Raw genomic sequence first — 23076 nt, 5'->3', positions numbered from 1 at the left:
TTCCAGCTCCCTGTCTGTGGCCCGGGAGAGCAGTCAAGGACGGCCCGAAGCTTTGGGACCCTGCACCCGCATGGGAGACCTGGAAGAGGCTCCTGGCTTCTGATCGGCATGGCATCGGCCGTGGCGCTCACTTGGGGAGTGAATCATTGGACGGAAGATCTTCCTCTCTGTCTCTCCTCTATGTATATCCGCCTTTCCAATAAAAAAAAAATAATAAATAAATCTTTAAAAACTAATTTCTCTAATAAGCCATCTAAATTTCACATTTCCCCTTACCAAGATTCCTGAATCTCAAGGTTGCAGGGAATGATATCAAACACCATAACTACTTACAGAATAACTTTAAAATACTAATGTTAATATTACTAATAGTTAAGATAATTATTAAGGGGATTGAAAGTTATGATTTAATATAAGCTATCCCCAATGTCCCATTTTTCATAGTTACACTATATTAACATTATCAGAGCATATGGATATAGCAGATTATACTCTTTTCAATGTTTGATTGCAATTCTATAGGTGCCAATGTGTTTCAGACTCACTACGGTATTCATTAAGCAAACAAAGGAATGCTATAAGAAGAATATTAAAAATATCATTTAGTTTGAGAAAAGCTTGCCACTAGGCAGAGAATACTCTAGTCCCTTAGAAGTCACTTTCAACCACTTTTACTTAACTACTACTGCATTGAGAAAAACCCTAAACAGTTTCAGCTTCTGCTTTTATTTATTTTTTTTTACTAGTATAAACAACAGATTCCATGCACTCCACGAGCACAGCTCCAAGGAGACGCCCATGCTCCCTTGCCCCCTGACTCCCCTACACCTCTCTCTCCCTTCTCTTCGACAACATTTGGAGAGTCATCATTTTAATCCACTCTGTATTCACAGGCTTAATTTGCCACTAATCACAAGATTCAACAAGTAAAAAGAGCACAAGACCACATTTCCACTGGAGTATAAACATGGGATAAAAAATGACAGCCTAATCCCAAGGTGACCATTGCATCGGTTACACAGGGAGAAGGAGAGAGAGGGAGAGCCTGAGAGGGAGGGAAGGAGGGAAGGAGGGAGGAAGAGACCAAGAGAGGGGGAGAGGGAGAGCCTCAGAGTGAGAGGGAGGGACAGAAAGAGGGAAGGAGGGAAGGAGGGAGGGAGAGACCAAGAGAAGGGGAGAGGGAGGGAGAGAGGTAGGGAGGGGGGAGAGGGAGAGACAGAGAGAGAGTATGCATGTGTGGGAGAAAGACAAAGGAAGAGGGAGAGGAAGAGGCAGAAAGAGGGAGAGAGGAAAAGAGTAGAAGAGCAAAGAAAGAGCAATAAAGAATAGGAGAGGGAGAAGGAGAGGGGTTGACAGAGGGAAGGCAAGGGAGGGTGCAGGGAAGGGAGGCAGATCTTTCATCAGCCTTTCAATTGACCTTCCATGCTTTCCTGTAATTACTGTACTGTAACTATTCTGAGTTATTCTGTTTGCATAACAATAAGAGACCCCTATGCTCTTTTGTTTCCACGGGAATTCATATTTTTAAAACCCTAGCATACCCAAAGGAGATATTAGATACATGAAAACAAATAGTTATCTATACTCTCAAGGACAACCACAGTGTGCTTTGAATATTTTGCTTCTCTTGCTCTTTGCCCTATCTGTAATGACCTTGCTTTATGTTTCATCTACTCAAAAGATCAGCCCTTTAAAACAGTTAAGCAAACCCATTTCTTCTTTTTCAGGATCTTTGGCACACTCATTATCTAGGAAAGAGTGGGATCTGTTTGAGTGAGAAACAGCACACAAGGTTCAGCCTCACTGAACATTTCTAAAAATAGACAGGAAGATGAAAATCAGATTATCTGTAAAGCTTTGTCTCATGAGTCCTAAGAGCTCGATTTAGCATTTGTGCACGTCAGTCTATGGCAAAAAGCAGCACCTCCAACACACACAGGAGTCTTACTCTTCCAGGATTTTTAAAACTGTTGTCCCTACCACTGTCTGTGGTCAGTGACATATTAACACCATTTGTTTCAAAAAGGTAGACTATGTATTAGTCATTAGCTTCCCCACTAGTTTAAATAGAAATTTTTATAGCCATCAGTATTTTCTGAAAGTTTTGAGGAAGAAAATTTCTGACATTTTGAGATGACAATTACCCTGACATGGGACAACAGATGGGCAAGAAAACACAACAAATCAGTACTCCTCATGCACATATATGTGAAAATCCTTAAAATATTAGCCAATGTAATTCACCAATACACTAGGAAGAAAAACCTCTCACAGTTTGGAGTTGATCCTCAAAAATGACTGCTTCAACCTTCACAATTTAGTCAATACAATTTATCACATGAATCACTACAGGACAAAGAAAATACATGGTCAGATACATGGACACAGAAAAGAAGTTTGAAACCTTTGAAAGCCATCCATGGCAAACACACACCAAGCACCCTCAGCAAACCTGGAAGGGAATTTCCTTAAACTGATCAAGTGCATCAATTAAAACTACAACAGCCAATGAAAACAGAAAAAGCTATAACTAATGTCGTGATGAAAACACCAAAATTTGGACCGAAGAAAAGACGCCTGTCCTCTTTACTCCTGCTCAGCGCGGTACTGAAAGTGCTGAACAATGCACTAAAACAAGCAAATGAACTTAAAACACATAGGTCGGAGGAAAAAATAAAAGCTATGTGTCTGTCTCTACTCAGTGGCAGCATTATCTACATACAAAATTGCACAAAAGATTCTAGAATTAAGACATGAACTCTTCAAATGTGCAAGATACATGTCAATATACAACAGATGTCTACAGACTAACAATCAAAACTGGAAACAGAATTTTTAAAGGTATCACTCGTAATTCCCCCAAAATGAAATACCTAACTGTGACTCTAATAAAAAAAATGTGTACAAAATCTCTGTGAGAAAATGCACAAAATCACTGTCAAAAGAAACAGAATTCCAAGAGCTTTGAAAGAGTACATGGGGCTCTAATGTGGTAGCATAGCAACTAAAGTCCTCACCTTGCACCACATGGGTGCTGGTTCTAATTCTGACAGCCCAGGTTCCCATCCTGCTCCCTGACTGCGGCCTAGGAAAGCAGTTGAGGATGGTCCAAAGCTTTGGGACCCTGCACCTGGGTGAGAGACATGGAAGAGGCTCTGGGATCCTGGATTCTGACCAGCACAGCTCCAGCCGTTGGGGAGTGAATCAATGAATGGAAGATCTTTCTCTCTGTCTCTCGTTCTCTCTGTATATCTGACTCTATAATAAAAATAAAATAAATATTAAAAGAAGAGAGAGAGAGTACATGGGAAGGCTGAGTATTGTTATGCTGTCTTCTCCAAAATGATAGTATAAATTCAACAGTTATCCAAATCAAAATTGTAACAGATTTTTTGTAAATACTATGAAATTCATTCTAAAATGTATGTAGGAAGGTAAATGCTTTAAATTTTTTTTTGATAAAAAGGAGCAAATGAATGTCCTCGCACTGCTTCTTCCATTACTTTAAAGCTATAATAATCAAGATGCTATGGTATTACCGAAAGCGTATACACACGCATGATTAGAAGATGAAGTGAGCGTCTGGCATAGCGATTAACACAGGTTAGAATGTTCACATCGCACACTGGAATACCTGGGTTTGAGTCCTGGCTCCAAGTCAGAATTCCAGTTTCCAGGCAGTGGGTTATGGCTCAAGTCCTTTAGTTCCTGCCACCCCTGTGGCAGAATGACATTGGCATCAGCCTGATCCAGCCCACGTTTACAGGAGAGACTCAAGAGATGGGAGCTCTGGCTCAGATTTTTTAACAGTAAGCAATTAAAATATTTTAAATAATAGGAAAAATAAAATCTGGACCTAAAGAAACAGGGTCAACTGATTTTTCAAGTACAAAGAAAACTCTATGGAAAAATGGTTTTCTTTTGAATAAATGGTGCTAAATAATAGAGCATTCATATGTTTAAATACTGGGACATACATTCACACCTATTACAAAAAGTACCTCAAAATCAATTACAAAATGTAAAGCATAAAATTACAATATACTAAAAAAAATTACTGAAATTAGGAAATTTTCATGAAGTTGGATTTTTTCACATTTTACATTTTATTATTATTATTATTATCACTTTATGATACAGTTCCATAGGCTCCTGGTATTTCCCTTATACTATCCCCAATTTCAACCCCTCAGCTAGCTCCTCTAGTTCCCCTATATCATTACTAAAGTGTAGTTCTTCACACTCAGTCATATGTCCGTCACTGCGGGCATGGACAATGACAGAGAGTCCAGCATCCTATTGTCAAGATATAGTAAACAGTTTCATTGTAAGTCCATCTTTGTCTGGAAGAAGAAATGCATGCTACATTGTATCCTCACATCTGGATATGTTAGTCTCCATTTCACAGCTACTGTACATCCCCTCAAATGAAAAGTCATAATACAAAATCAACATCAGGAAGCAAAAAGAAATTAACAACACCATGATGTTAAATAACATGCTTCTAAATGACTAATGTGTAGCTGAAGAAATGAAAATCAAGAACCTTCTAGACGAAAAATGATGCTACTGTGTGATCTATGAGTCAATGAATAACTTAATCTGAAGAAAGTGTTTTGAAGAGATGAAACTAACAGAAAACATTAAAACCCATGAGATATAGTTTCTGTTGACTTTTGTTAGTGAAACGTGTCTCTTCTAAACAACAATACATGGGTTTTGTTTTTTAATCCAGCCTACTAATCTATGACTTTTGATTGAGCTTAAGCCATTTACATTCAGAGTTTAATATGTATGCGTGGTACTTTGGTCCTATCATTTTAGGAATGGGTTGTTCATTGGTTTAGTCTTGTGCTGTCAGTTTACTGGGATGTTCTTTCAATTTGCCTTTGGTTTTGGTAGGTGCTATTCCTCTTCTCTGTCAAGAGAAAATCTTAAAGTATCATTTGTAGGGCAGGTTTGGAAGAGGCAAATTCTTTTAACTTCTTTACTCTGGAAGAATTTTATTTCATTTTCAAAGACAAAAGAAAGCTTTGCTGGATATGTTATCCTGCACCAACAATTTTTTCTACTAGAATCTGGAATATGTCACTCCATTCTCGCCTATTGAGTTTCCTGTAAGAGATCTGCGAGTTTAACTGGCATTCCTCTATATGTCAATTGATTCTTTTCACATGCACATTTAAGGATCTTTTCCTTAGGTTCAATCGCAGGCAGCTTGATGATAAAGTGTCTTGATGAAGATTGCTTTTGGGGCCCGGCGCGGTGGCGCAAGTGGTTAAAGGTCCTCGCCTTGCACGCCCGGGATCCCATATGGGCGCCGGTTCTAATCCCGGCAGCCCCGCTTCCCTTCCAGCTCCCTGCTTGTGGCCTGGGAAAGCAGTCGAGGACAGCCCAAAGCTTGTGGCCTGGGAAAGCAGTCGAGGACAGCCCAAAGCTTTGGGACCCTGCACCCGCGTGGGAGACCCAGAAGAGGCTCCTGGCTTCGGATCGGCATAGCATCGGCCTGTTGCGCTCACTTGGGGAGTGAATCATCGGATGGAAGATCTTCCTCTCTGTCTCTCCTCCTCTCTGTATATCCGCCTTTCCAATGAAAAAATAATAAAAATAAATCTTTAAAAAAAAGAAGATTGCTTTTGACCAGGTTTGTTGGGAGTTCTATGCCCCTCCTGGATCTTGTTTCCCAATTCTTTCTCTAGATTAGGAAAATTTTCCTTTATTATTTCAATGAGTACAATTTTAAACATGTTTTTCTTTCTGCACCTTCTGGGACTCCCATAACTCTTATATTAGGCCTGTTAATAGTGTCTTTCAATTCTTGAATACTTTTTTTGGCCTGATCCAGCTCTACCTCCAACTTTTTGTTTCCTTCCCCCGATGACAGGAAATATCTTCCAATTCTGAGATTCTTTCTTCTGCTTGCTTCATTCTACTTTGGAGACTCTCCACTGTACTTTTAATTTGTTCTTCTCTGTTCTTATTTTCTGATATATCAGCCTTGATTTGCTTTATTGCTGCTATTTCCTGTTTAATATATTCCTTAAATTCTTTGAACTCTTGTATGTGTTTCTCATTGTTGATCAGAAGCTTTAAAATGAGTTTTCTGAATTCTGTGTCCCCCATTTTCTTGATGTCTTCCTCAGTTAACTCTGAGGTTGGCATAGAGTTTTGCTCCTTTGCAGGGGAGTGTTCAGTAATATTCATAGTGCCTTTGTCTCTTCTTTTGCTCTTGATCATTGTACTTCTGGTTATTAGATTATTCTCCTTGGGGCAGGTTTCTAAGCTGTGTCACTCATGGGTCTACAGTTTGATTTTACTTATTGTAGTTGGTACACAATTCTTTGCTTACAGCCAATTGTGCCACTCTCTCCAGCCAGTTCCAGGTCTGGGTTCTTATGTTAGATTTCCACAAAGAACTCTGTAGCCCCAACTCCTGGCTCACCAATCTCCACCTCCTGTGATACCATGCTGAGGCTGCATTGTTGTCTCTGCAACCTTTCTCCCACTTTTGGTTGGAGCAGGTCCCAGTATTAGGGAGACACCAGGTGTCTTATACAGCTAGGTTGTTGGTGGTGCTGATCTTGCCCGAACCTGTTGGACATTAGGTCTGGGTGCCACACGGACCTATTTTGACCCGTACGATGCCACAGTCAGTATTATTTTCCTGTGGGACCAGTGCAATCCACTGAACACAGTGAGTTCTCATGAGTTCAGCACCTGTGCCGTTCTCTGTTGTCCCCTGCAGTCCTAAAGCTTTTGTCACAGTGTACAAAATGGCTCCTGACTTACCACTACTAGAGTTCTTAATCTGCTGGCTGTCAGGTCTGAGGGCTACCCAGACATGTCTTGGGTGGAACCTGTAGGATGCCACATTTTTGCAGTTCCCTGAGTCAGAAATGAGCTCACTCCCAGCTCAGTGCATGCTCAGTCCTTTCCCTTGCCCTTTGCCTCCTTAAGCAAAATGACGCCCAATTCAGCTCTTGGGGGCTGACTGGGCTGTGAAATCCACCCTGTTCTCGCACTGCCAGTCTGGGATTTGCTGCTCTGTCTCTGCTCCTAGTCAAATCAAACAGAGCAGCAGGACAGACAGGTCTTTGTCTGGGTGCACCTCCCAAGCTCCCAGTGAAAGTCCCTTCCCACCTGGATGCTGGTGGAGTTCAGACTACTGTTAGCTGAATGCCACTGGAGTATCAGTCACTGCAACACTACACCATTGTGTCCACTCCTTTCCTGTGTCTGTCAGTCTCCAGGTACCCCTCTGCTGTTATGTCCTCTCCTATTACCTGGAATGTGCCCTCTCTGCTTCATCCTGATTAAATGGTTCTCCGTCTGTTTAGACATGTCCTTACCTTATTCTGCCATCTTGATTCTCCTTGAAGTTAGATTTTTAAAAGTGTCAGATATGACACTAACAATATGAGACATAAGAAAAAATCAATCATTCATACTACACTAAAACTAAAATATTTTTAAGTAGCCTAAGAGAATGAACACAACCTATAGGGAAAAAAATCTGCAAATCCTAGATCCATCAAAATCCAGAATCATCAAGATAATGATTTATTGAAATGATTAATTAGCAACAATTAATCAACAACAAATAAAAAGTAAAATAAGAAAACTGTTTCCAGTTAGGACAGAGAGTGAGTATATATGTTGACTTTTGTAATATAAAATAGTAAAGCGTTTCTATAAAGAAAGCGTTTTGGCAGTTTGTTTGTTTGTTTTGTAAAATAATGTAGATTTACTATAAGACTCCCGATTCCACTCATGCTCACATAAAACCCCATGCTTACAGCACATGATATTGAGAACAGCTTTGGTCGTAGTCACCAAAAACCAGTAACCAGCTGGATGCTCTCCTTTGGTGAATGGCATCACAAATCTATATAATACACTGCTCAGGAATAAAGAGGTGAACTGTTAAAACCAGGGGGTGAGTAAACTGCAAACGGATCCTGCCTGTAGTGAAAGCAACCACACACAAAAGACTGTAAACTGCATGCTTTTATATATCACTTGTTGGAAAAGGCAGAACCATAGAGAGAGAAGTAAGTGTGTGAGGCATTAGAGACGGGAAGGCCTTGACCACACAGCGACAATACGAGGGAACAATTCCGGGCTGAAAATCTATTCTCTATCTTGATTATAGTGATGGTTGCCAAGACACTAGACCTGAAAAGTCAAAGACTTGTACATACAAAATTATTGAATTTTCCCTAATATAAATTTAGAAACAATCACACAGACATATACAAAACAAAAATGTGCCTTTTGTCAGAAGCCTATCTCAATCTAGAGAAGTGGAAGAACCTGTTCCTTTCTCAAAAAACGAACCAAACCTTTGAAACTTGAAGGGAAAAAAAAATTCTCCAGTAGGCTAGCACTGCATAAAACTCTCCAAAATCAAAAGGTGCAAAGTGGCTAGTTGTGTTGACATACAACTGACTCACCTTGACTTCTCCCCTAGGACTTCAGAAGATCACCAACAGCACAATGGAAACAAAACACTTACACATCACACTAATTACCTGTAATCACACCTCCATTAGCTGGGCTCTAATTTAGTCTGCTTTTCTCACAAGAGGAAGGAATAGTAAGATAACATCTGAAGTATGTGCAAGCAGAGCAAGGTCTTCTCTTGTAATTATTCCACGAAATTCAAAATCTATCAAAGCCCTCTATTTCATAATATCCTCTGTAAGTCTACATTGTCATGAAATGTCACCAATACCACCACCAACAACAAACTTGTAGAGTATGTGTAATGTTAACCTTTAAATGAAAAGCAAACGGAGATAAAAGAAATCACATATATAAGGTTACTATACACATCAACAGAAATTCATTTATCACAATTCTGAAACAAATAATGGACAAGAGCAAGATACTAGCCACCATCACCAGGGTAGCATGAATAGGGTAGGGTGGGGAGTGGGGCTATGTGAAGTTGAGAAACTAAAGAATGAGATGAACACAAGATAAAGCCTGCAAATGAGTGGACAAAGGTAAGCCAAAAAAAGGCAACCTAATTCATTTATAAATCACCTAGTGGTTAGCTTGCATCAGATATTTGGACCCCAGTGCCTTATGGTTCTCTCTTTCCGTCTTAAACTTATAAACTGTAACTCCTGCTGACTAAAGCTTTCTGTGCTACCTAAGATGACAGCTGGTTATTAGGTGAAATCAACAGATAGTAACTGTGCCCCAAGTCTGCAAAAGATCTATGCCTGTAAGAGGCAGCTCATCAACTTTTGAGGAGCTGTGGAACAGACTTACAGCTGATGTAGTCCATTCTGACTTGAGATACACACACCCACACCCAGACCGCACTTATCCACATCCACATCATCTGTGCAGCCAGAGAAGATAATCAAGAGTTTATTGGTGACCTTGACTCTATTGTAATACAAATTCCCAATCCCTAAGAAAATGGATATGAACATCTTTCTTTCTTCAAGTATCTGCAAAGTACCAACAGAAAAAAATGACAGAAAGCTTCCAGGCACTCAGGTTCTTTTACACAAAAGAGCAATCCGCAGACACGTGTGACACTTTACCTTTTGTGTGCCTGACTCACTGGACCTCTGTAGATGGCACACTATAAGCTAAGTGTTAACTAGTACTAAGGTTTGAGCCCCCTTATAAAGTATGGAAGAAGTAGATGAATCACATATTTCTGGATAAAAGTCAGACGTGGAGGGGGAGGGTCTGTGCTGTGGTGCAACAGGTTAAGCTGTTTCCTGCAAAGCCACCTTCCCACATTACTACCAGTTTGAGTTCCAGCTGCTCTACTACCAATCCAGCTCTTTGCTAAGGCACCTGAAAAAGCAGCTGAAGATGCACCAATACCTGGGCTCCTGTTGTCCACACTGCAAACCCAGGTGGAATTCTTGGTTCCTGATTTTGGCCTGGCCCAGCTCCAAATGCAGCCATTTGGGTAGTGAATCAGCACACAGATCTCTCTCTTTCTGTAGCTCTGTTTTTCCATTTTTAAAAAAATCAATGATAATCATCATATCAATTAAAAATTCATGATGGATGCAAAGTCTTGTTCCTTCATTTTAAACTTGTAATTACATGATTTTGCTTAATTTCAGGATTTGTTATTCTCACTGTGAGCAAATGGAAGGAATGTAGCACCACTCTGCTTCTACAGTGAGAGAAAAGTGAGTATAGGTACAAATACGTTAGAAAATAGAATGCTATTTAGTAAGTCATTGCTGATATGCTCTCAAATACATAGCAATTTTTCCAGATAAAAAAATCTAAGAACTAGATTGTTATTTCATATCTGTAATGTGTGAACACCACTTAAGGAAGCTTCAGCAGTAGGATATAGTTACTGCACAAGTGATCTTGGAACAAATGGACACAATAAATTCAAGCATCCTAAAGCACTGCCCACATAAAATTTCAATTTGTATAAGCACCAGAGAAGGTTGTCATAGGAAACAATTGAAGATAAATACTTTAAGCCTTTAGACTTTCAAAAAATTGTTCATGTTGCTGACTAAAGTGGATTTCTCGAGTTGATTACACACAAGTTGCACAGAAAACATGAAATGAGAAAGCAGTTAGCAATTGTCAATACAGTATTGTCACTATCTTAATCTTTACAACTCTATAATGGCCAATCAAATAGATTTGGACCATCAAGCCTATGTAAAAATATAAAACAAAGGAGAATAAAAATTTACCACTTTCAATTTATTCGTTAGGATTATTTTACACAGTCAGGACTGCGCCAGGCTCAGTCAGTCAATCCAGGTCTCCTACATGTGGGTGGCAAGGGACCATCCATTGCAGCGATCATCTGCTGGATTTCAGGCTGTACATGCACAGGAAGTGGGCGCAGGACCCAAATCCAGGCACATCAATATGAGTTGCAAGCATCCCAATGAACTCCTGTGACACAGATACCTCATCCTACCATGCTCGTTTCTTTATTGCACTTGTCGGAGCTTAGGTTTACAATTTCCCTATGTGTGTCAGAATTTCATTAAATAAAGATTAAATATTTTTGGTTAAGTTGCCTCTTTGGATAGCATTTGGAAAACTGAGGAATTAAGGTTACTTCAAACTGCTAGAATTACTAGAGCTTTAAAATCAGATCCCTAAAGACCATATAGCTGAACTTTATTAAATGCCAGAAAGTTGGTATGAATTATCTAATTGTATATATGTATATACACACTTCTATATACACACGCACATACCTATACACACACAAATATATATATTTACATATAAATTCTGAAAAAGACATGATAGCTCTTCTTATTCGCAGGCAAAGAACCAGAGGCTTAGCACTTGGGGAGCTTGCCCAAGGTTCAGACGTGCATAAATGGGGGCTCTGCTCTGAATTCCAATGCACGTTGCTCTGATTTAGAACATCAATCTTTGCCTTCTTGCTGTTCCTCTTATTGTGCATCCTGCCACCAGTGGCAGGGAGCTCAACAAATCTCTGGATGGCTAACGGTTAGAGATCCTCCTGTGTCAAATAACTAACTGGAAATGATTGTAATATGCCACAAAAACTCAAGTTTTCATTTGTTATCAATGCATACATTCTGATCCTGTCCTTCCAGGAGGCCTAAATCTGTTTTCCTCTTAAAGATAATCCTCAAAATCATAATCACCCTACCGCCCATTACTTATTTGGCTTTAAAGTTGTAATCAAATGCCATCCCTCTCCTCAAAAAAAAAAAAAAAAGGAAGAAAGGAAGTGGGGGAGGGGAAAGAAAAGAGGGGTGGGAAGAAGGATGGGATTGAGAAATAGAAGGAAGAAAGGGAGGGAGGGAGGAAGGAAACAAGGAAGGAAGGAAGAAACAAGTCCTTAGGACATCTTTTATTGCATCATTTCTTGACTGAGGCCCCAGAATTCTGCTTCGTAAATCCAGATGATTCTTAGCCTAAAAATATTTTCAGATGCTATGAGCTGATCTCCTAATTCTTAAAAGAACTTTCAATTTCTGTAGAACATCTTACTCAGATTTCGGCAAGTCTGCCTAAAAGAATTACCTGCAAAATACACTTCTAAGTAAGAGACTGAACAGAATTCTTAAAGGAATAATTTATAAACCGACTCATTTTTGCATAGATGATACTACATATGATCTAAATTAAACTTATCCAAATGTTTTATTTGATTATCCAACAGTATTTTATCTTCAAAGGTAATTGTAAAGTTGTTGCTTTGTCTATTTTGATCAGCATTTCTGATCAAGAAGCAATAAAATCACATACACAGCCATTCTTACTTCCTACCTTTAGTATCAGAAGGTCATATGTTCTGTGCCAGAACAAGCAACTATATCAAGAGGTTTAGAAAATCATAAATGTGCAAGCCTAGTGCTATCTGGGCTCATACTCAATGAAACAGTGTCTGTGATGAGTTTCCCTGGCCTTCCTGGCACTCCCACTCAACTCTGTCCCCTCACGTTTCACCACTCTTTCTTCACTCACCCCAAAACACTCAGTCTGGCTTTTCATCTACTTGCTCCTCAGTTTATTTTCATGTACCCATTCACTTAAAACCTGCTCTTCCCATTTGAAGACCTAGCCAGTGTCCGGGCCAGCATCTCAACCTGCTTGAAGAGGACAAGAGAAGTGCTAATTCCAAGTCCCAATACAATAAAACTATCATCTCAACACTACAAGTGGTATTTACTTTAAAATCCAAACTGGTTCAAAATCTTTATGACATGCCTTCAAATAAACAATAAGTGGAATACTTATATTTAATAAGAAAAACCACCAATATTAACCATTTCTAAATTTGAATTTGTTAAGAAATAAATTTAGTGACTATATTAATGCATGATATCCCTATTTTTATGTCATATCTGTCAAAATCAATCGCACTCATGGATAAATTCACAGAGCAAAATTTCAGTATAAAATGATGATTGCACAATTGTGATATTAGTCCCATTATGCAATACTAGTATTCATTTAGCACTTAAAAATATCTAATGACACACAGGCACTAATGATGGACTTTGGTTTTTAACATTTACATAGAGCTAAGATTTTGGCAAGTTTTGTTCATATTTCTAAGACCACAAAAAGTCTTACATATACATAGTTAGGTAAGTTTCAGACCTACTTAGGAAAAAACTCCAGAAATGTAGAAAGAAACTCAACTTCCCAAAATGTAGCTTGAAGACTTTGTTTCCTATTGCCAAGAATCTAAGCTATGTGTTCCCTACAATATCAGTGAAATTCACTCAGGAAATAGCTAACATTCTCTTTAAATTACAAGTAAATAGTGAATTTGTATAAAAACATATAAATTACAGAATTAACCACAACACAAAACCAATGTAACCATAGTATACATTATCAGAATCCAATGCAGTGGGATTTATGGGTTCACATATTGGCAGATTTTACAATGCCAGAAGTAGTACATCCCACAGTGAAAGCCTGATGCAACTTAGCTGTCTCATAAAACATACCCAAATTAATGTGCAATTTATTTTAGTGTTGCAAGGTCATGTAAAAAAAAATCCAGTAACTAACCCTCTATTGAAACCACCCAATGAACTTAATTACAGACTTGTCTATAATGAAGAGTCTCTACATCAAAGACTTGCTTGGAAATAAATCTACTCAGCATAATCTAGGAATTTTGAAGACAAATAAAATAGTGGATTATTGCAAATATACTTACGGGAGCAGTTCCTTTTTGCCCGCGGGTTCATCATTTGGTGATGTTTTCATCAGGAGTCATCATGCTTTTGATCTTTTATGCTGCTCTTCCTCCAAGGTTTCTTGTCCGTAATTTCCAAAACAGAGTCAGTTGTACTAACAAGCCATCGTCCCATACTGTTTCCTTTTGTGTGCGAATGTTGCTCTGTAGATAGATTTCGTTTCCAAAAACACTCAAAATGAACAAATGCTGTTTTATCCAAGAGAAATGTGCTACTCAAAATCCTCTGTTTTTGCAGTTTGGTTCAGGAAAATATTCCCTGATTAGAAAGGGGGGGGGGGAGCTAGATTCCAGTTGCTCCAGAGAACTTAAAAGATGGAAGTTTCTTTCCCATGAATGAGGCTGTCAAAGTTGCCAGTGTCATTATTCTCACTCGTTAGTGACCCGAGTGCTATTTCCACATGAAGCACCCATGTGCTGTGAGCACCCTTCCAACTGCCAGAGAAACAATATTCTGACTGCATTTTCCAATCAGGCTTAGTATGCTTTGAAGTACATAGTGTTTTCCATTCCTGAAAGGACAAAGTGATCTACATTGTCAAAGTTTATTTTTAAGCTCATGTGCTTACTAAGTGCAGTGGCAACCAGGCTCTGCGCCTGCAGTGCCACTGCTGGAACCTATTAATGCAAACAGATGAATCCCTGGCAGCGTTCCCCCTAGCTTTTGGTTTATCTTTTTTACCTTATCTAAATGCATTAACATTTTGAAAATCAGAAATATTATCACTTTTCTGTGATTGCTGGTTTTAATTTTATCTACACAAAGCAATGTAACAAAGGCAAATGAGAGAAAAATTCCAAATACTTTTTGATATAGAAAGTTGGTAATTAGATTTTGTTCCAGTAAGAAGTTTGAAGGGTATTTAGAAACATTAGAAAGCATGACAAATTTTAAATAAAGGAGTGAATGACAAAGAATAAAAGAAAGAATGACAAAAGGCCAGAAAGGGAAGAGAGAGAAAGCAAGAGAGGGAGAGAGAGGGTGTGAGAGAGATGCTCTATTACAATAATTCTTCACATATTTTCTGATTGTTGGGAAAGCAAATTGCTCTGGTCTGCATAACCCCCTGCCAGTTCGCTCAACCCACCAGAATTAGCCCACATGTCAACTAATACCAGACTAAGACTTGTGGAAACACGTTATTGCTCTATTACAGCTAGAACAAAATACAGCTGAGCAGTGAGCATTAGGTGGTAGGGTGACTCTGAGGTAATGCAATCCGTGCTATGGAATTTCCAGGCCAAATTTTAAACATCTGGTTTTGATATGATAATAAATGTGATCATGTACATTAAATACCAGCGTTCAAGTAACATAATCCTTCCCTCTGACTGAAACAATGAATGACTACTTTTCAAATCGTACAACAGATAGGCAGAATTTTTTGTGTGCACCTACAAAGAATTACTCTCTCTGCATGAGGGTGTGTGTGCATAAACACAGCATTAGAATATTTCAGATAATTTTCACAGAAACAAGTGTGTGTATTCACCAGCCTTCCTTGTGCTCTTCTTTGGACATTCTTTGCACAGTTGTTCTAATTTGTAGGAGATTTGGCTGAGATTGAAGGGAACGGAAAGGGAATGTGAAAAATAATAACTCTAATTGGCCCAGACAGAGATGTGAACCCCTGACCTTTGCTTCATTAGTACCAGCTCATGCTATAATCTGATGAAGGACCCAGCCACTGGCAACTTGAAAAATATGCTAAATCAGATTATCCTTATCCTGTTATAACTTCAAGGGAAAGAGATTCTGTGTTCCAGTTTCATATATTACCATAAGACCAGATACCAAGTAATTCAGTACAGTAAATGACAATGAAGTCCAGAAATTAAGATACTTTTGTATTAGCAATTTAGAATTCTATGGGTAGATGGAGAGATATTAAACTGTGAGTATTTGCACATGAAAATGCTGGCAGAATGACCTGGAATATAGAGAAGATGTGTGGGAGCTGTGTGGAACAAAGTGACATGAGGAATGACCAATGGTCGAATTGTAAGTGATGTTGAAAGATAAGGATGCAGCTAACAATGACTGAGGGCTTGTGTGTCATGGAAAGGGAACAACGTCTATGGTGCTGTGCTGAGCAATCTATTATAGTTTACCAAGTATCTACTATGCTAAGAATACAATTTTTGTGTTAATGAAACAATGTAGATATGTGCAAAGGTACTATGCTAGGAACACAATTTTGTGTTTTAAATGAAGCATGTAAATATGTACGGAGCAGTAATTATGTTTGATATGATTAAGGTTGTCGTTGGAAAAGTTCTGAGGAAGAAACTGGAATTTGCAAAGCAGACAATAAGTGGTGTGATATCCCAGGCAGTGGAATCAGTATACACAATAGTGTGACAAGTAAAATGGCAAAGCCACTCTTACCAAAAAAAGTGCATTATAAGAACTGAAAATTTCAGTTGGACGTTGGATGAACTGGGGAATTTGGCCCAGGCTGTCCTCCTTAGTGAACCACGAGAACTATGAAAACGGAAACACTAAATCTTGAACATCTTGATATCATCCGTATCGGTGGCATGTAGTAAACCGACTGATAAACACAAGGGCTATGTGAGTGCATCTTGCTCTGCTGATATTCTGTCTCTTCTAGCAACGAGTCTTGTCCACTGTGTTTTTGGAGTATCAAGACTCTCAAGACTGTTTTCCCACTCTTGTTTCCTCCTAATGCTCAGAGCCTCGTATGTCAGGTGAACAGCATTTGAAAAAGCTGGCACACAAAAAATAACCCAAGTGCTCTTTCTTGGGTTGAATCAAACCAAAACCTTTTCTAAGGCGTGAAAACATGCAGCCACATTGGTTTGGTTTTCCTTTCCTGGTCTGCTCTTCTTCCTGGTACTGGCCAGTACCACACACTCAAGTCTTGCGAAATGAGCCAGTTCCACGGAATTTTACATTCTGCCAAAAACAAGAGGGATTGGAAATTTTGTGAGAATAGTTATTCTTAGAAGATTTCCATCCCAGATTCTTAACTTGTGTGGCTCAGATAAGTGTTTGAAATGCACTGCCAAACTTTTTGAGGTCCACTAATGCACTTATTTCTGCTCATATTTCTGCAGAGAGACCTCAGAGTAAAAGTGACTGTAATGCTTTCTGGAATATTTTTTCATGCCAGCCCAAGATTCCTGTACCTACGTGGAAATCGGTTTGGAATGCTATTTGTGACACAAACATGGGGTTTGGGTGTCTCCAGAACATGGTCAATTTTTAGATGAGACATGTTTACACTTTCAAAACCCAAACAGCCTTCCCCAAACCAGCCCTTCTATTCCCTTGCTTCTTGGAGAGTTCAAAGCCTAATAATAGCAATTACTAGGCACATTGCTTACTGTGTAACTACCTAATATCTTTCCCAAGGCTCATTTCTCATAAGAAATAATACAAATAAGACCTCATGAATTAGGACACTACGTTAGCTAGCCATTGCTGTGTAACATACCAACTGCAAAACTCAGTGGCTTAAAGCAATATCGCGTGCCTCCCTTTGTGACACTAGAATTAGCTTTTGCTACTAAGGCAGAAGAGAGAATCAAAATCCCAGATTAGAGTGGCTTGGAAATGTTCCAAGAAGGCATAGGTAAAACACCAAAATTTGGTGCCTGTGTTAGAGGCTGACTTGGAAGAATGGCCAAAGAAAGACACACAGGGAAGCCAAATGAAACCATCAGGAATCGTGGAAATGAAAGTGACACACACTAGCAGGAAGTGAAGGAATAAACTCCAGGTCGAACGTCTTGGGGATAACTTCAGCAACAGCAGTATTCTGGACAGAAGCGTAGGCATAACATAGATTCGCTACAGGAAGCAAGATTGATTAGCAGTTTGTTTCAATATAGAAGAGTGGTGATTACAATGAACTGGAAAGCATATCAAGGAATACCAATCGACTCAAGCCAAAGCTTTCCTGGAGGATTGAATGCCTAAAACAGACAGATTTCAAGCATTTTTAAGAAAGCCTAAAACATCATGTCATATTTCCTGATTTTTAGAACACTTTGCTATGTACTTTCAGGTATGATTTGTGCCACAAATCCACAACTCCAGGTGAGTAAGTCCAACTGCAAGGACCAACTTCTACCTATCTTCAGTAGGTTCTCTGATTTCATATATTTAGGAATGATAAATAATTTAAAATAGATGGTCTTTTGCAAATAAAGCACAATCATTGGGCCCAGTGCTGTAGCCTGGTGGCTGAAGTCCTCTCCGTGCATGTGCCAGGATTCTATATGGACACTGGTTGCTATCCCAGCAGCCCCATTTCCCATCCCGCTCCCTACTTGTGGCCTAGGAAAGCAGTCAAGGACAGCCCAAGGCCTTGGAACCCTGCACCTACATGGGAGACCCAGAAGAGGTTCTGGGTTTCTGTCTTCGGTTCAGCTCAGCTCCAGCCACTGTAGTCACTTTGGAAAGTGAATCACTGGGCAGAAGATCTTCCACCTTGTCTCTCCTCCCCTCTGCATATTTGACTTTCTAATAAAAATCAATAATAAATCTTAAAAAAATAGTCAGCGCAGGAATGCCTGGATCATTCTAAGCACAAAGTCACACAATAAAACAGCTCCTTAAAGTATGTTTAGCTCCCTAAGTGTTTGTCATATTCCATTCTTTCTATGGGACTGTTGAGGATAACTCTAAAACTGAAGCCCACAGTTAACTGCACTGATTTTTTAAGGTTACCTTACTTATGGCAATTATATAGTAACTCTAACAATTTTATTTTGATTTCTTACACTGTTGATTTCTAGAAAACAGACTTTTTCCTAGACAGATCCCTTCCTGTGGCATCTAGAGCGTGTATTCACATGCGAACTCTCACAATTCTCAGTCTTGTCCATCCGACAGGCTGTCACCCGCACCGTGGCTTTCTGGGTTTCAGATTTTATTGATTCAGCTTCCCCACTTGCTTTGTAGACTCCTCGGTTCTTTTTGTTTACTCTTTAGGCAACCTGTAGGGAAGCTCTTTGAATCTGAAAATCTGACAATTTCTTGTTCTTGGGGAAGACATCTATTCCAAGGCATCCTTGGTATTTTTAGGAAGATCATTCTGTAAATGTCCAAAAATGCATTATTTAACTGCAATAGTTAACCTAGGGTTAAAAAAAAAATGGGAAGTGTTGGAGTAGGTAAAGACAGCTTTGCTTAGCTTCCTAAGCTAGGTCTTCTAAATATGTTTTAAGACCTTTATATGGATCTCAGATGCCTGAAACATTCATACATTCATTTTTTGTAACACATTTTTTTTGTACTCTAGTCCATACAAATATGCACGTCCTCTTTCTCCTTTCTGATCCTGAGATTTGCTTTGGGGTTTGTTGCTTAACATTACACCTGGGACCAAACCAGCAACATTGATGGGGATCCTAGTTCCTCTCACTTGTTCCACACTTCAGTTCTAGAATAGGATCTGCCATTCCTAAAGCTGCAAAGGCAATGAGCAATACAACTTCTTGAATGTGGAAAGCCAACTTGAACAGGGCAAATGTTGGTCCCTAGGAAGTAGAAAATGGAAGCATTTTCAAACAAATGTCATCCCACTGCTTCCTCCATAGCAGTTGGTTAGGCATGACTGGCCACACAGGGCATCCTAACAATGCCATTCCAACCAACCAAGGCTGGTGTTGATGTGCCTCCTTGTGACTTTATGCTCAGTAAGGTGATATCTTGTCACTTGTCTTACCAGTTTTCTTCCACTTTCTTTTTCCATAATCTAGTCACCAAAGGATTCTCTGCTCATAAAACATTAGCATGTAACCTTTCATAAGCTCAATTTTCAAGGAAACTCAACAAAAGTCATATATGTATGTGTGTGTAATTCTATATTTCTATATGGTTACACATAGTTTTTACATAGATATGCAGCTTAATATGATTATAGCAGTGATTGCGGTCATATTTGATATTTTATGCCACTTAGTTCCCTTGGTTATTCCATACCAAATGACATACTGCATAAAATCATTGAGTGCTATATAGTGACATTTTCAGACAATATATTAACATAAAGAATTTATGAACTACAGACAACTCAGAACTTCTTTCCATTTATGATTGTATTTTGTTCTTTACTAAAAAAAAAAGAAAAAGAAAAGCTTTACATGAAGTCATAAATATGAACTTTGTGAAATATCAGCCAGAAATATTAGAAAATCATCAGTAACAACAACGAACCTTTAGGGAAGTAGGATTTAGAAAAACAAAAACCACCAAACAATCTTTGTAGAATGTTGGTCTCGGGCTGCACAACCAAGGGAGTCTCAGGGGTGAAAGATGAAATAAAGAAGGAGATGAAACCACCAGCAAGGTGCAGGTGAAGAAGGGATTGGGTTTCTGACGGTCTGGCATTATAGCAGCCAGTGTCTGCAGGTGTTGGAACCACCGGAGCCTTGTGTACCATCTCTTCTTGCTCAGGCCTGGAACAACCCCAGCAAGAATTCTGTGATGAGACACCCGTTGCGGAGGAAGATGAGTGTGTCTCTGTGGCTATCCTAGGGTATGACACATGGAGCATTCCATGAAGAGGCTAGAGAATGGACTAACCGGTGAGCTCTGCATGGGCAACTTCCATGTGACATGTTACAAGTCACTTCTAATTTCCTAACCTTAAGTCATAGTGCTCTTGTCTATACTGCGGAAATAACAATTCCTACTCTCAAAATCACTTCAAGAATGAAAAAACAGCAGTAATGTGAGTTAATTTTGTAAATTCAAAATCACTAAACAGTTAATAATAAAAACACAAAAAGATGTATCTGTGCTGCTTTAAAAAAAAATGGCAAAGACATTAATTACATCACAGAGGGTTGAGACAGCTGCTTGGAATGTCTGTACCCTGTACTGGAGAAGATTCGGGTTCCAGGATTCTCATCCAGCTTCCTGCCAATGTGCACCACGACAGGCAGCAAATGAGAGCTCAAGTGCTCAAGCACAATGGAGAACCAGATGGCGTTCAGGGCTCTGGAGTCAGTCTGGCCCATTCATGGCTGCTGAGGGCATTTAGGAAGCGAGCCAGTAAATGGAAGCTCTGTCTGTCTGTCTGTCTCTCATTGTGTGTGTCTCTCTCTGTCTCTCTGTCTCTATCTCTCTCTCTGCTTTCATCCTCCCCCTCCCTCTCGCTCTCTTTTTCTCTTTCCCTTTCTGTCTCTCCCTCACTCCTTTCCTCTCTCTCCTTCAACCCTCTTCTCCCTCTCCCTTCCGGCTTTCTTTCCTTCCTTTCTGTCATTATGGCCTTCAAGTAGACAAAAATAAATAATAAAAGTTATAAATAAGCACCAATCTTGCCATTTATCACCTTACACCCAATGCCAAGAAGAGATCCTCAGATAAGGATCTGTGCAAAGCTGCTCAGTGTCAGTAATTTCCAAAAGCCAGGGAATGGGAAGGGAATGGGAATGGGAAGAAGTGAAAAGGAAAAGGCTCATCATTTAGGGTTATTTATGGAGAAATTAGGGCCTGGTGCTTTGGCACTCTGGGATATTATTGAAGTTAAACTGCCTAAGGATCCCCTGAAGTGCACTTACTTGCCTGGACCCAAATACTATAGCGATGGTCCCAGAGCTATTAATCCCCTCACTTCCAAGTGTATGTATGTAATTTTTTTGGAATGGAGTTTGACATGGTGGTTAAGATCTCACTCGTGATGTTTGCTTTTCAAATGGGTTCAAATCTCATTTTTGCTTCCAATTTTAGCTTCCTGCTAATATAGAATACTGCTAACACTGCCTTTCTGGAAGGTGACACATGTACTTAAATCCCTGACCACATTTGTGGGAGACCCAGCTTGCGTTCTAAGCTCAAGCTTCAGCCTGACAATGTCCCAGCTGTTGCAGGCATCTGTCTGTGTCTCTGTCTCTCTACCTTCCAAATATATAAAACTAAATAAATTTTGGAAAACTCTTATGCTTTCTAAGAGAGCAGACTTCCATTAATGGCCATGGGGAATGTGTGTGGTCATAGAGATGATGTTAGTATCACGATGAGCACCAAGGTCCACATCAATATTTGGCCTCAAAGATTTAAATAGAAGCAAAAGAGTTATTCAAAACATTTTAGTAGCTATAAAGCAGGGCGAAAGTTCTCTGGCGTGGTTTTCGATAGTATGGCACATAATTTAAACTGGAGCACAGCACAGATGTTCTCTAGACCAATTTGCCCCCATACAATTACTACTGATCAAAATGTTTATATCAAAACCTTGCTTTTGTGAAATTCCAGAGACCCACCCCAACCTTGATTAATGCGAATTTTGCAGCTTTATGCCCTACCAGAAAATAAAAGGGGGTACATCAGCCTGTGTTGCAATCTGCCATCCTGCTCACCCCACTCCACACACTCCCTCTTTCCATCCTGTACTTTCAACACTGCCAACAAATGCATGTGGTTTTCTCACAAGGGTTCCAATCATGCTTTACTTGGAAACTTGGTCTTTTCTAACAAAATAGTGTTCTTACCTACAAACTCCAAAGCTACCAAATTTTCTCTTCCAATCATGAAATAAGAACATAAAATTGCCTGCTATGAGACTCAATAAAATTGTTTTTGAGTGAATAAAATGTGACTATTAACATTCGATTTTTCCTAAATTTCCTGCACAGAATAGAACATTCATATTCAACTGGTTCAATTCCCCCCTTTTAAATGCTTAGACTGCCCAAAGCATTTTTCCCTTTTCAAGATATTACAATTTCATTTTTCCCTGCTATTTTTATGTTTTTTTTATTAATACGTGTTTCCTCCTACCAGATTGTAAATTCCAAGATTCTAGCAAGCCAAATCTGGTTTTCTCTGACACTGAATTTTCAACACCCTACTTCACTGCCTAGCAGAAAAGATTATCAATATATTTTCATTTTGTTGGTGAATGAGTGAGATTATATCTAAGAAATTATCATATTAATGTCATATTTCTTTTTGTTTCTTATTGACAGAACAATTGTAGATAATTTTAGAATACAGTGTGAATGTGTAACATATTATGTAGAAAATGTGTAATTACACATGAAAGAAAAGAATTACAGTGAACACAAGACTTAGGCCTCCAAAAGTTAAACATCTTACTTAAGCTCACTGGTAGTTTGCAGCAGGGTGATTTTAGTGAACTTGTTATGCACATTCCCTCAACCCTCATTGAATCTGTGGCTTAAGACTGTAATTCACTAGCAGAGGCCCTGTTAAAAATCTGGCCCTTCATCATACAGCCACATGCTTTGCAAAAATATTACAGAAACTTGATTTCTGCATTCCTTGACCATATCAACTGAGTTGACAGCATCCTTTGAAAAGCAGCATGTTAGGCTCATGCTTCCCAATCAGGAACTCACTGGTGCAGAAGACTCTTCTA

The 23076-nt window shown here is 39.2% G+C and overlaps 1 protein-coding gene across 1 annotated transcript in view; it reads right to left on the bottom strand.

Moving 5' to 3' along the window:
• Positions 1–13855, bottom strand: part of KCNK2 (potassium two pore domain channel subfamily K member 2) — a 184751-nt gene extending 170896 nt beyond the window's left edge. The window contains exon 1 of the mRNA XM_040985309.1: positions 13685–13855. Within this exon, the coding sequence (XP_040841243.1) occupies positions 13685–13712 (28 nt within the window). The 5' untranslated portion in view covers positions 13713–13855. The remainder of the gene's footprint in view (positions 1–13684) is intronic.
• Between the last annotated feature and the right edge of the window lie 9221 nt (positions 13856–23076).

This window comes from Ochotona curzoniae, unplaced genomic scaffold (assembly GCF_017591425.1).
Source record: "Ochotona curzoniae isolate NIBS_2020 unplaced genomic scaffold, NIBS_Ocur_1.0 contig_430, whole genome shotgun sequence".
NCBI lineage: Eukaryota > Metazoa > Chordata > Mammalia > Lagomorpha > Ochotonidae > Ochotona > Ochotona curzoniae.
Note: the sequence above shows the minus strand (reverse complement) of the source record. Positions and strands in the feature narration are given on the sequence as shown.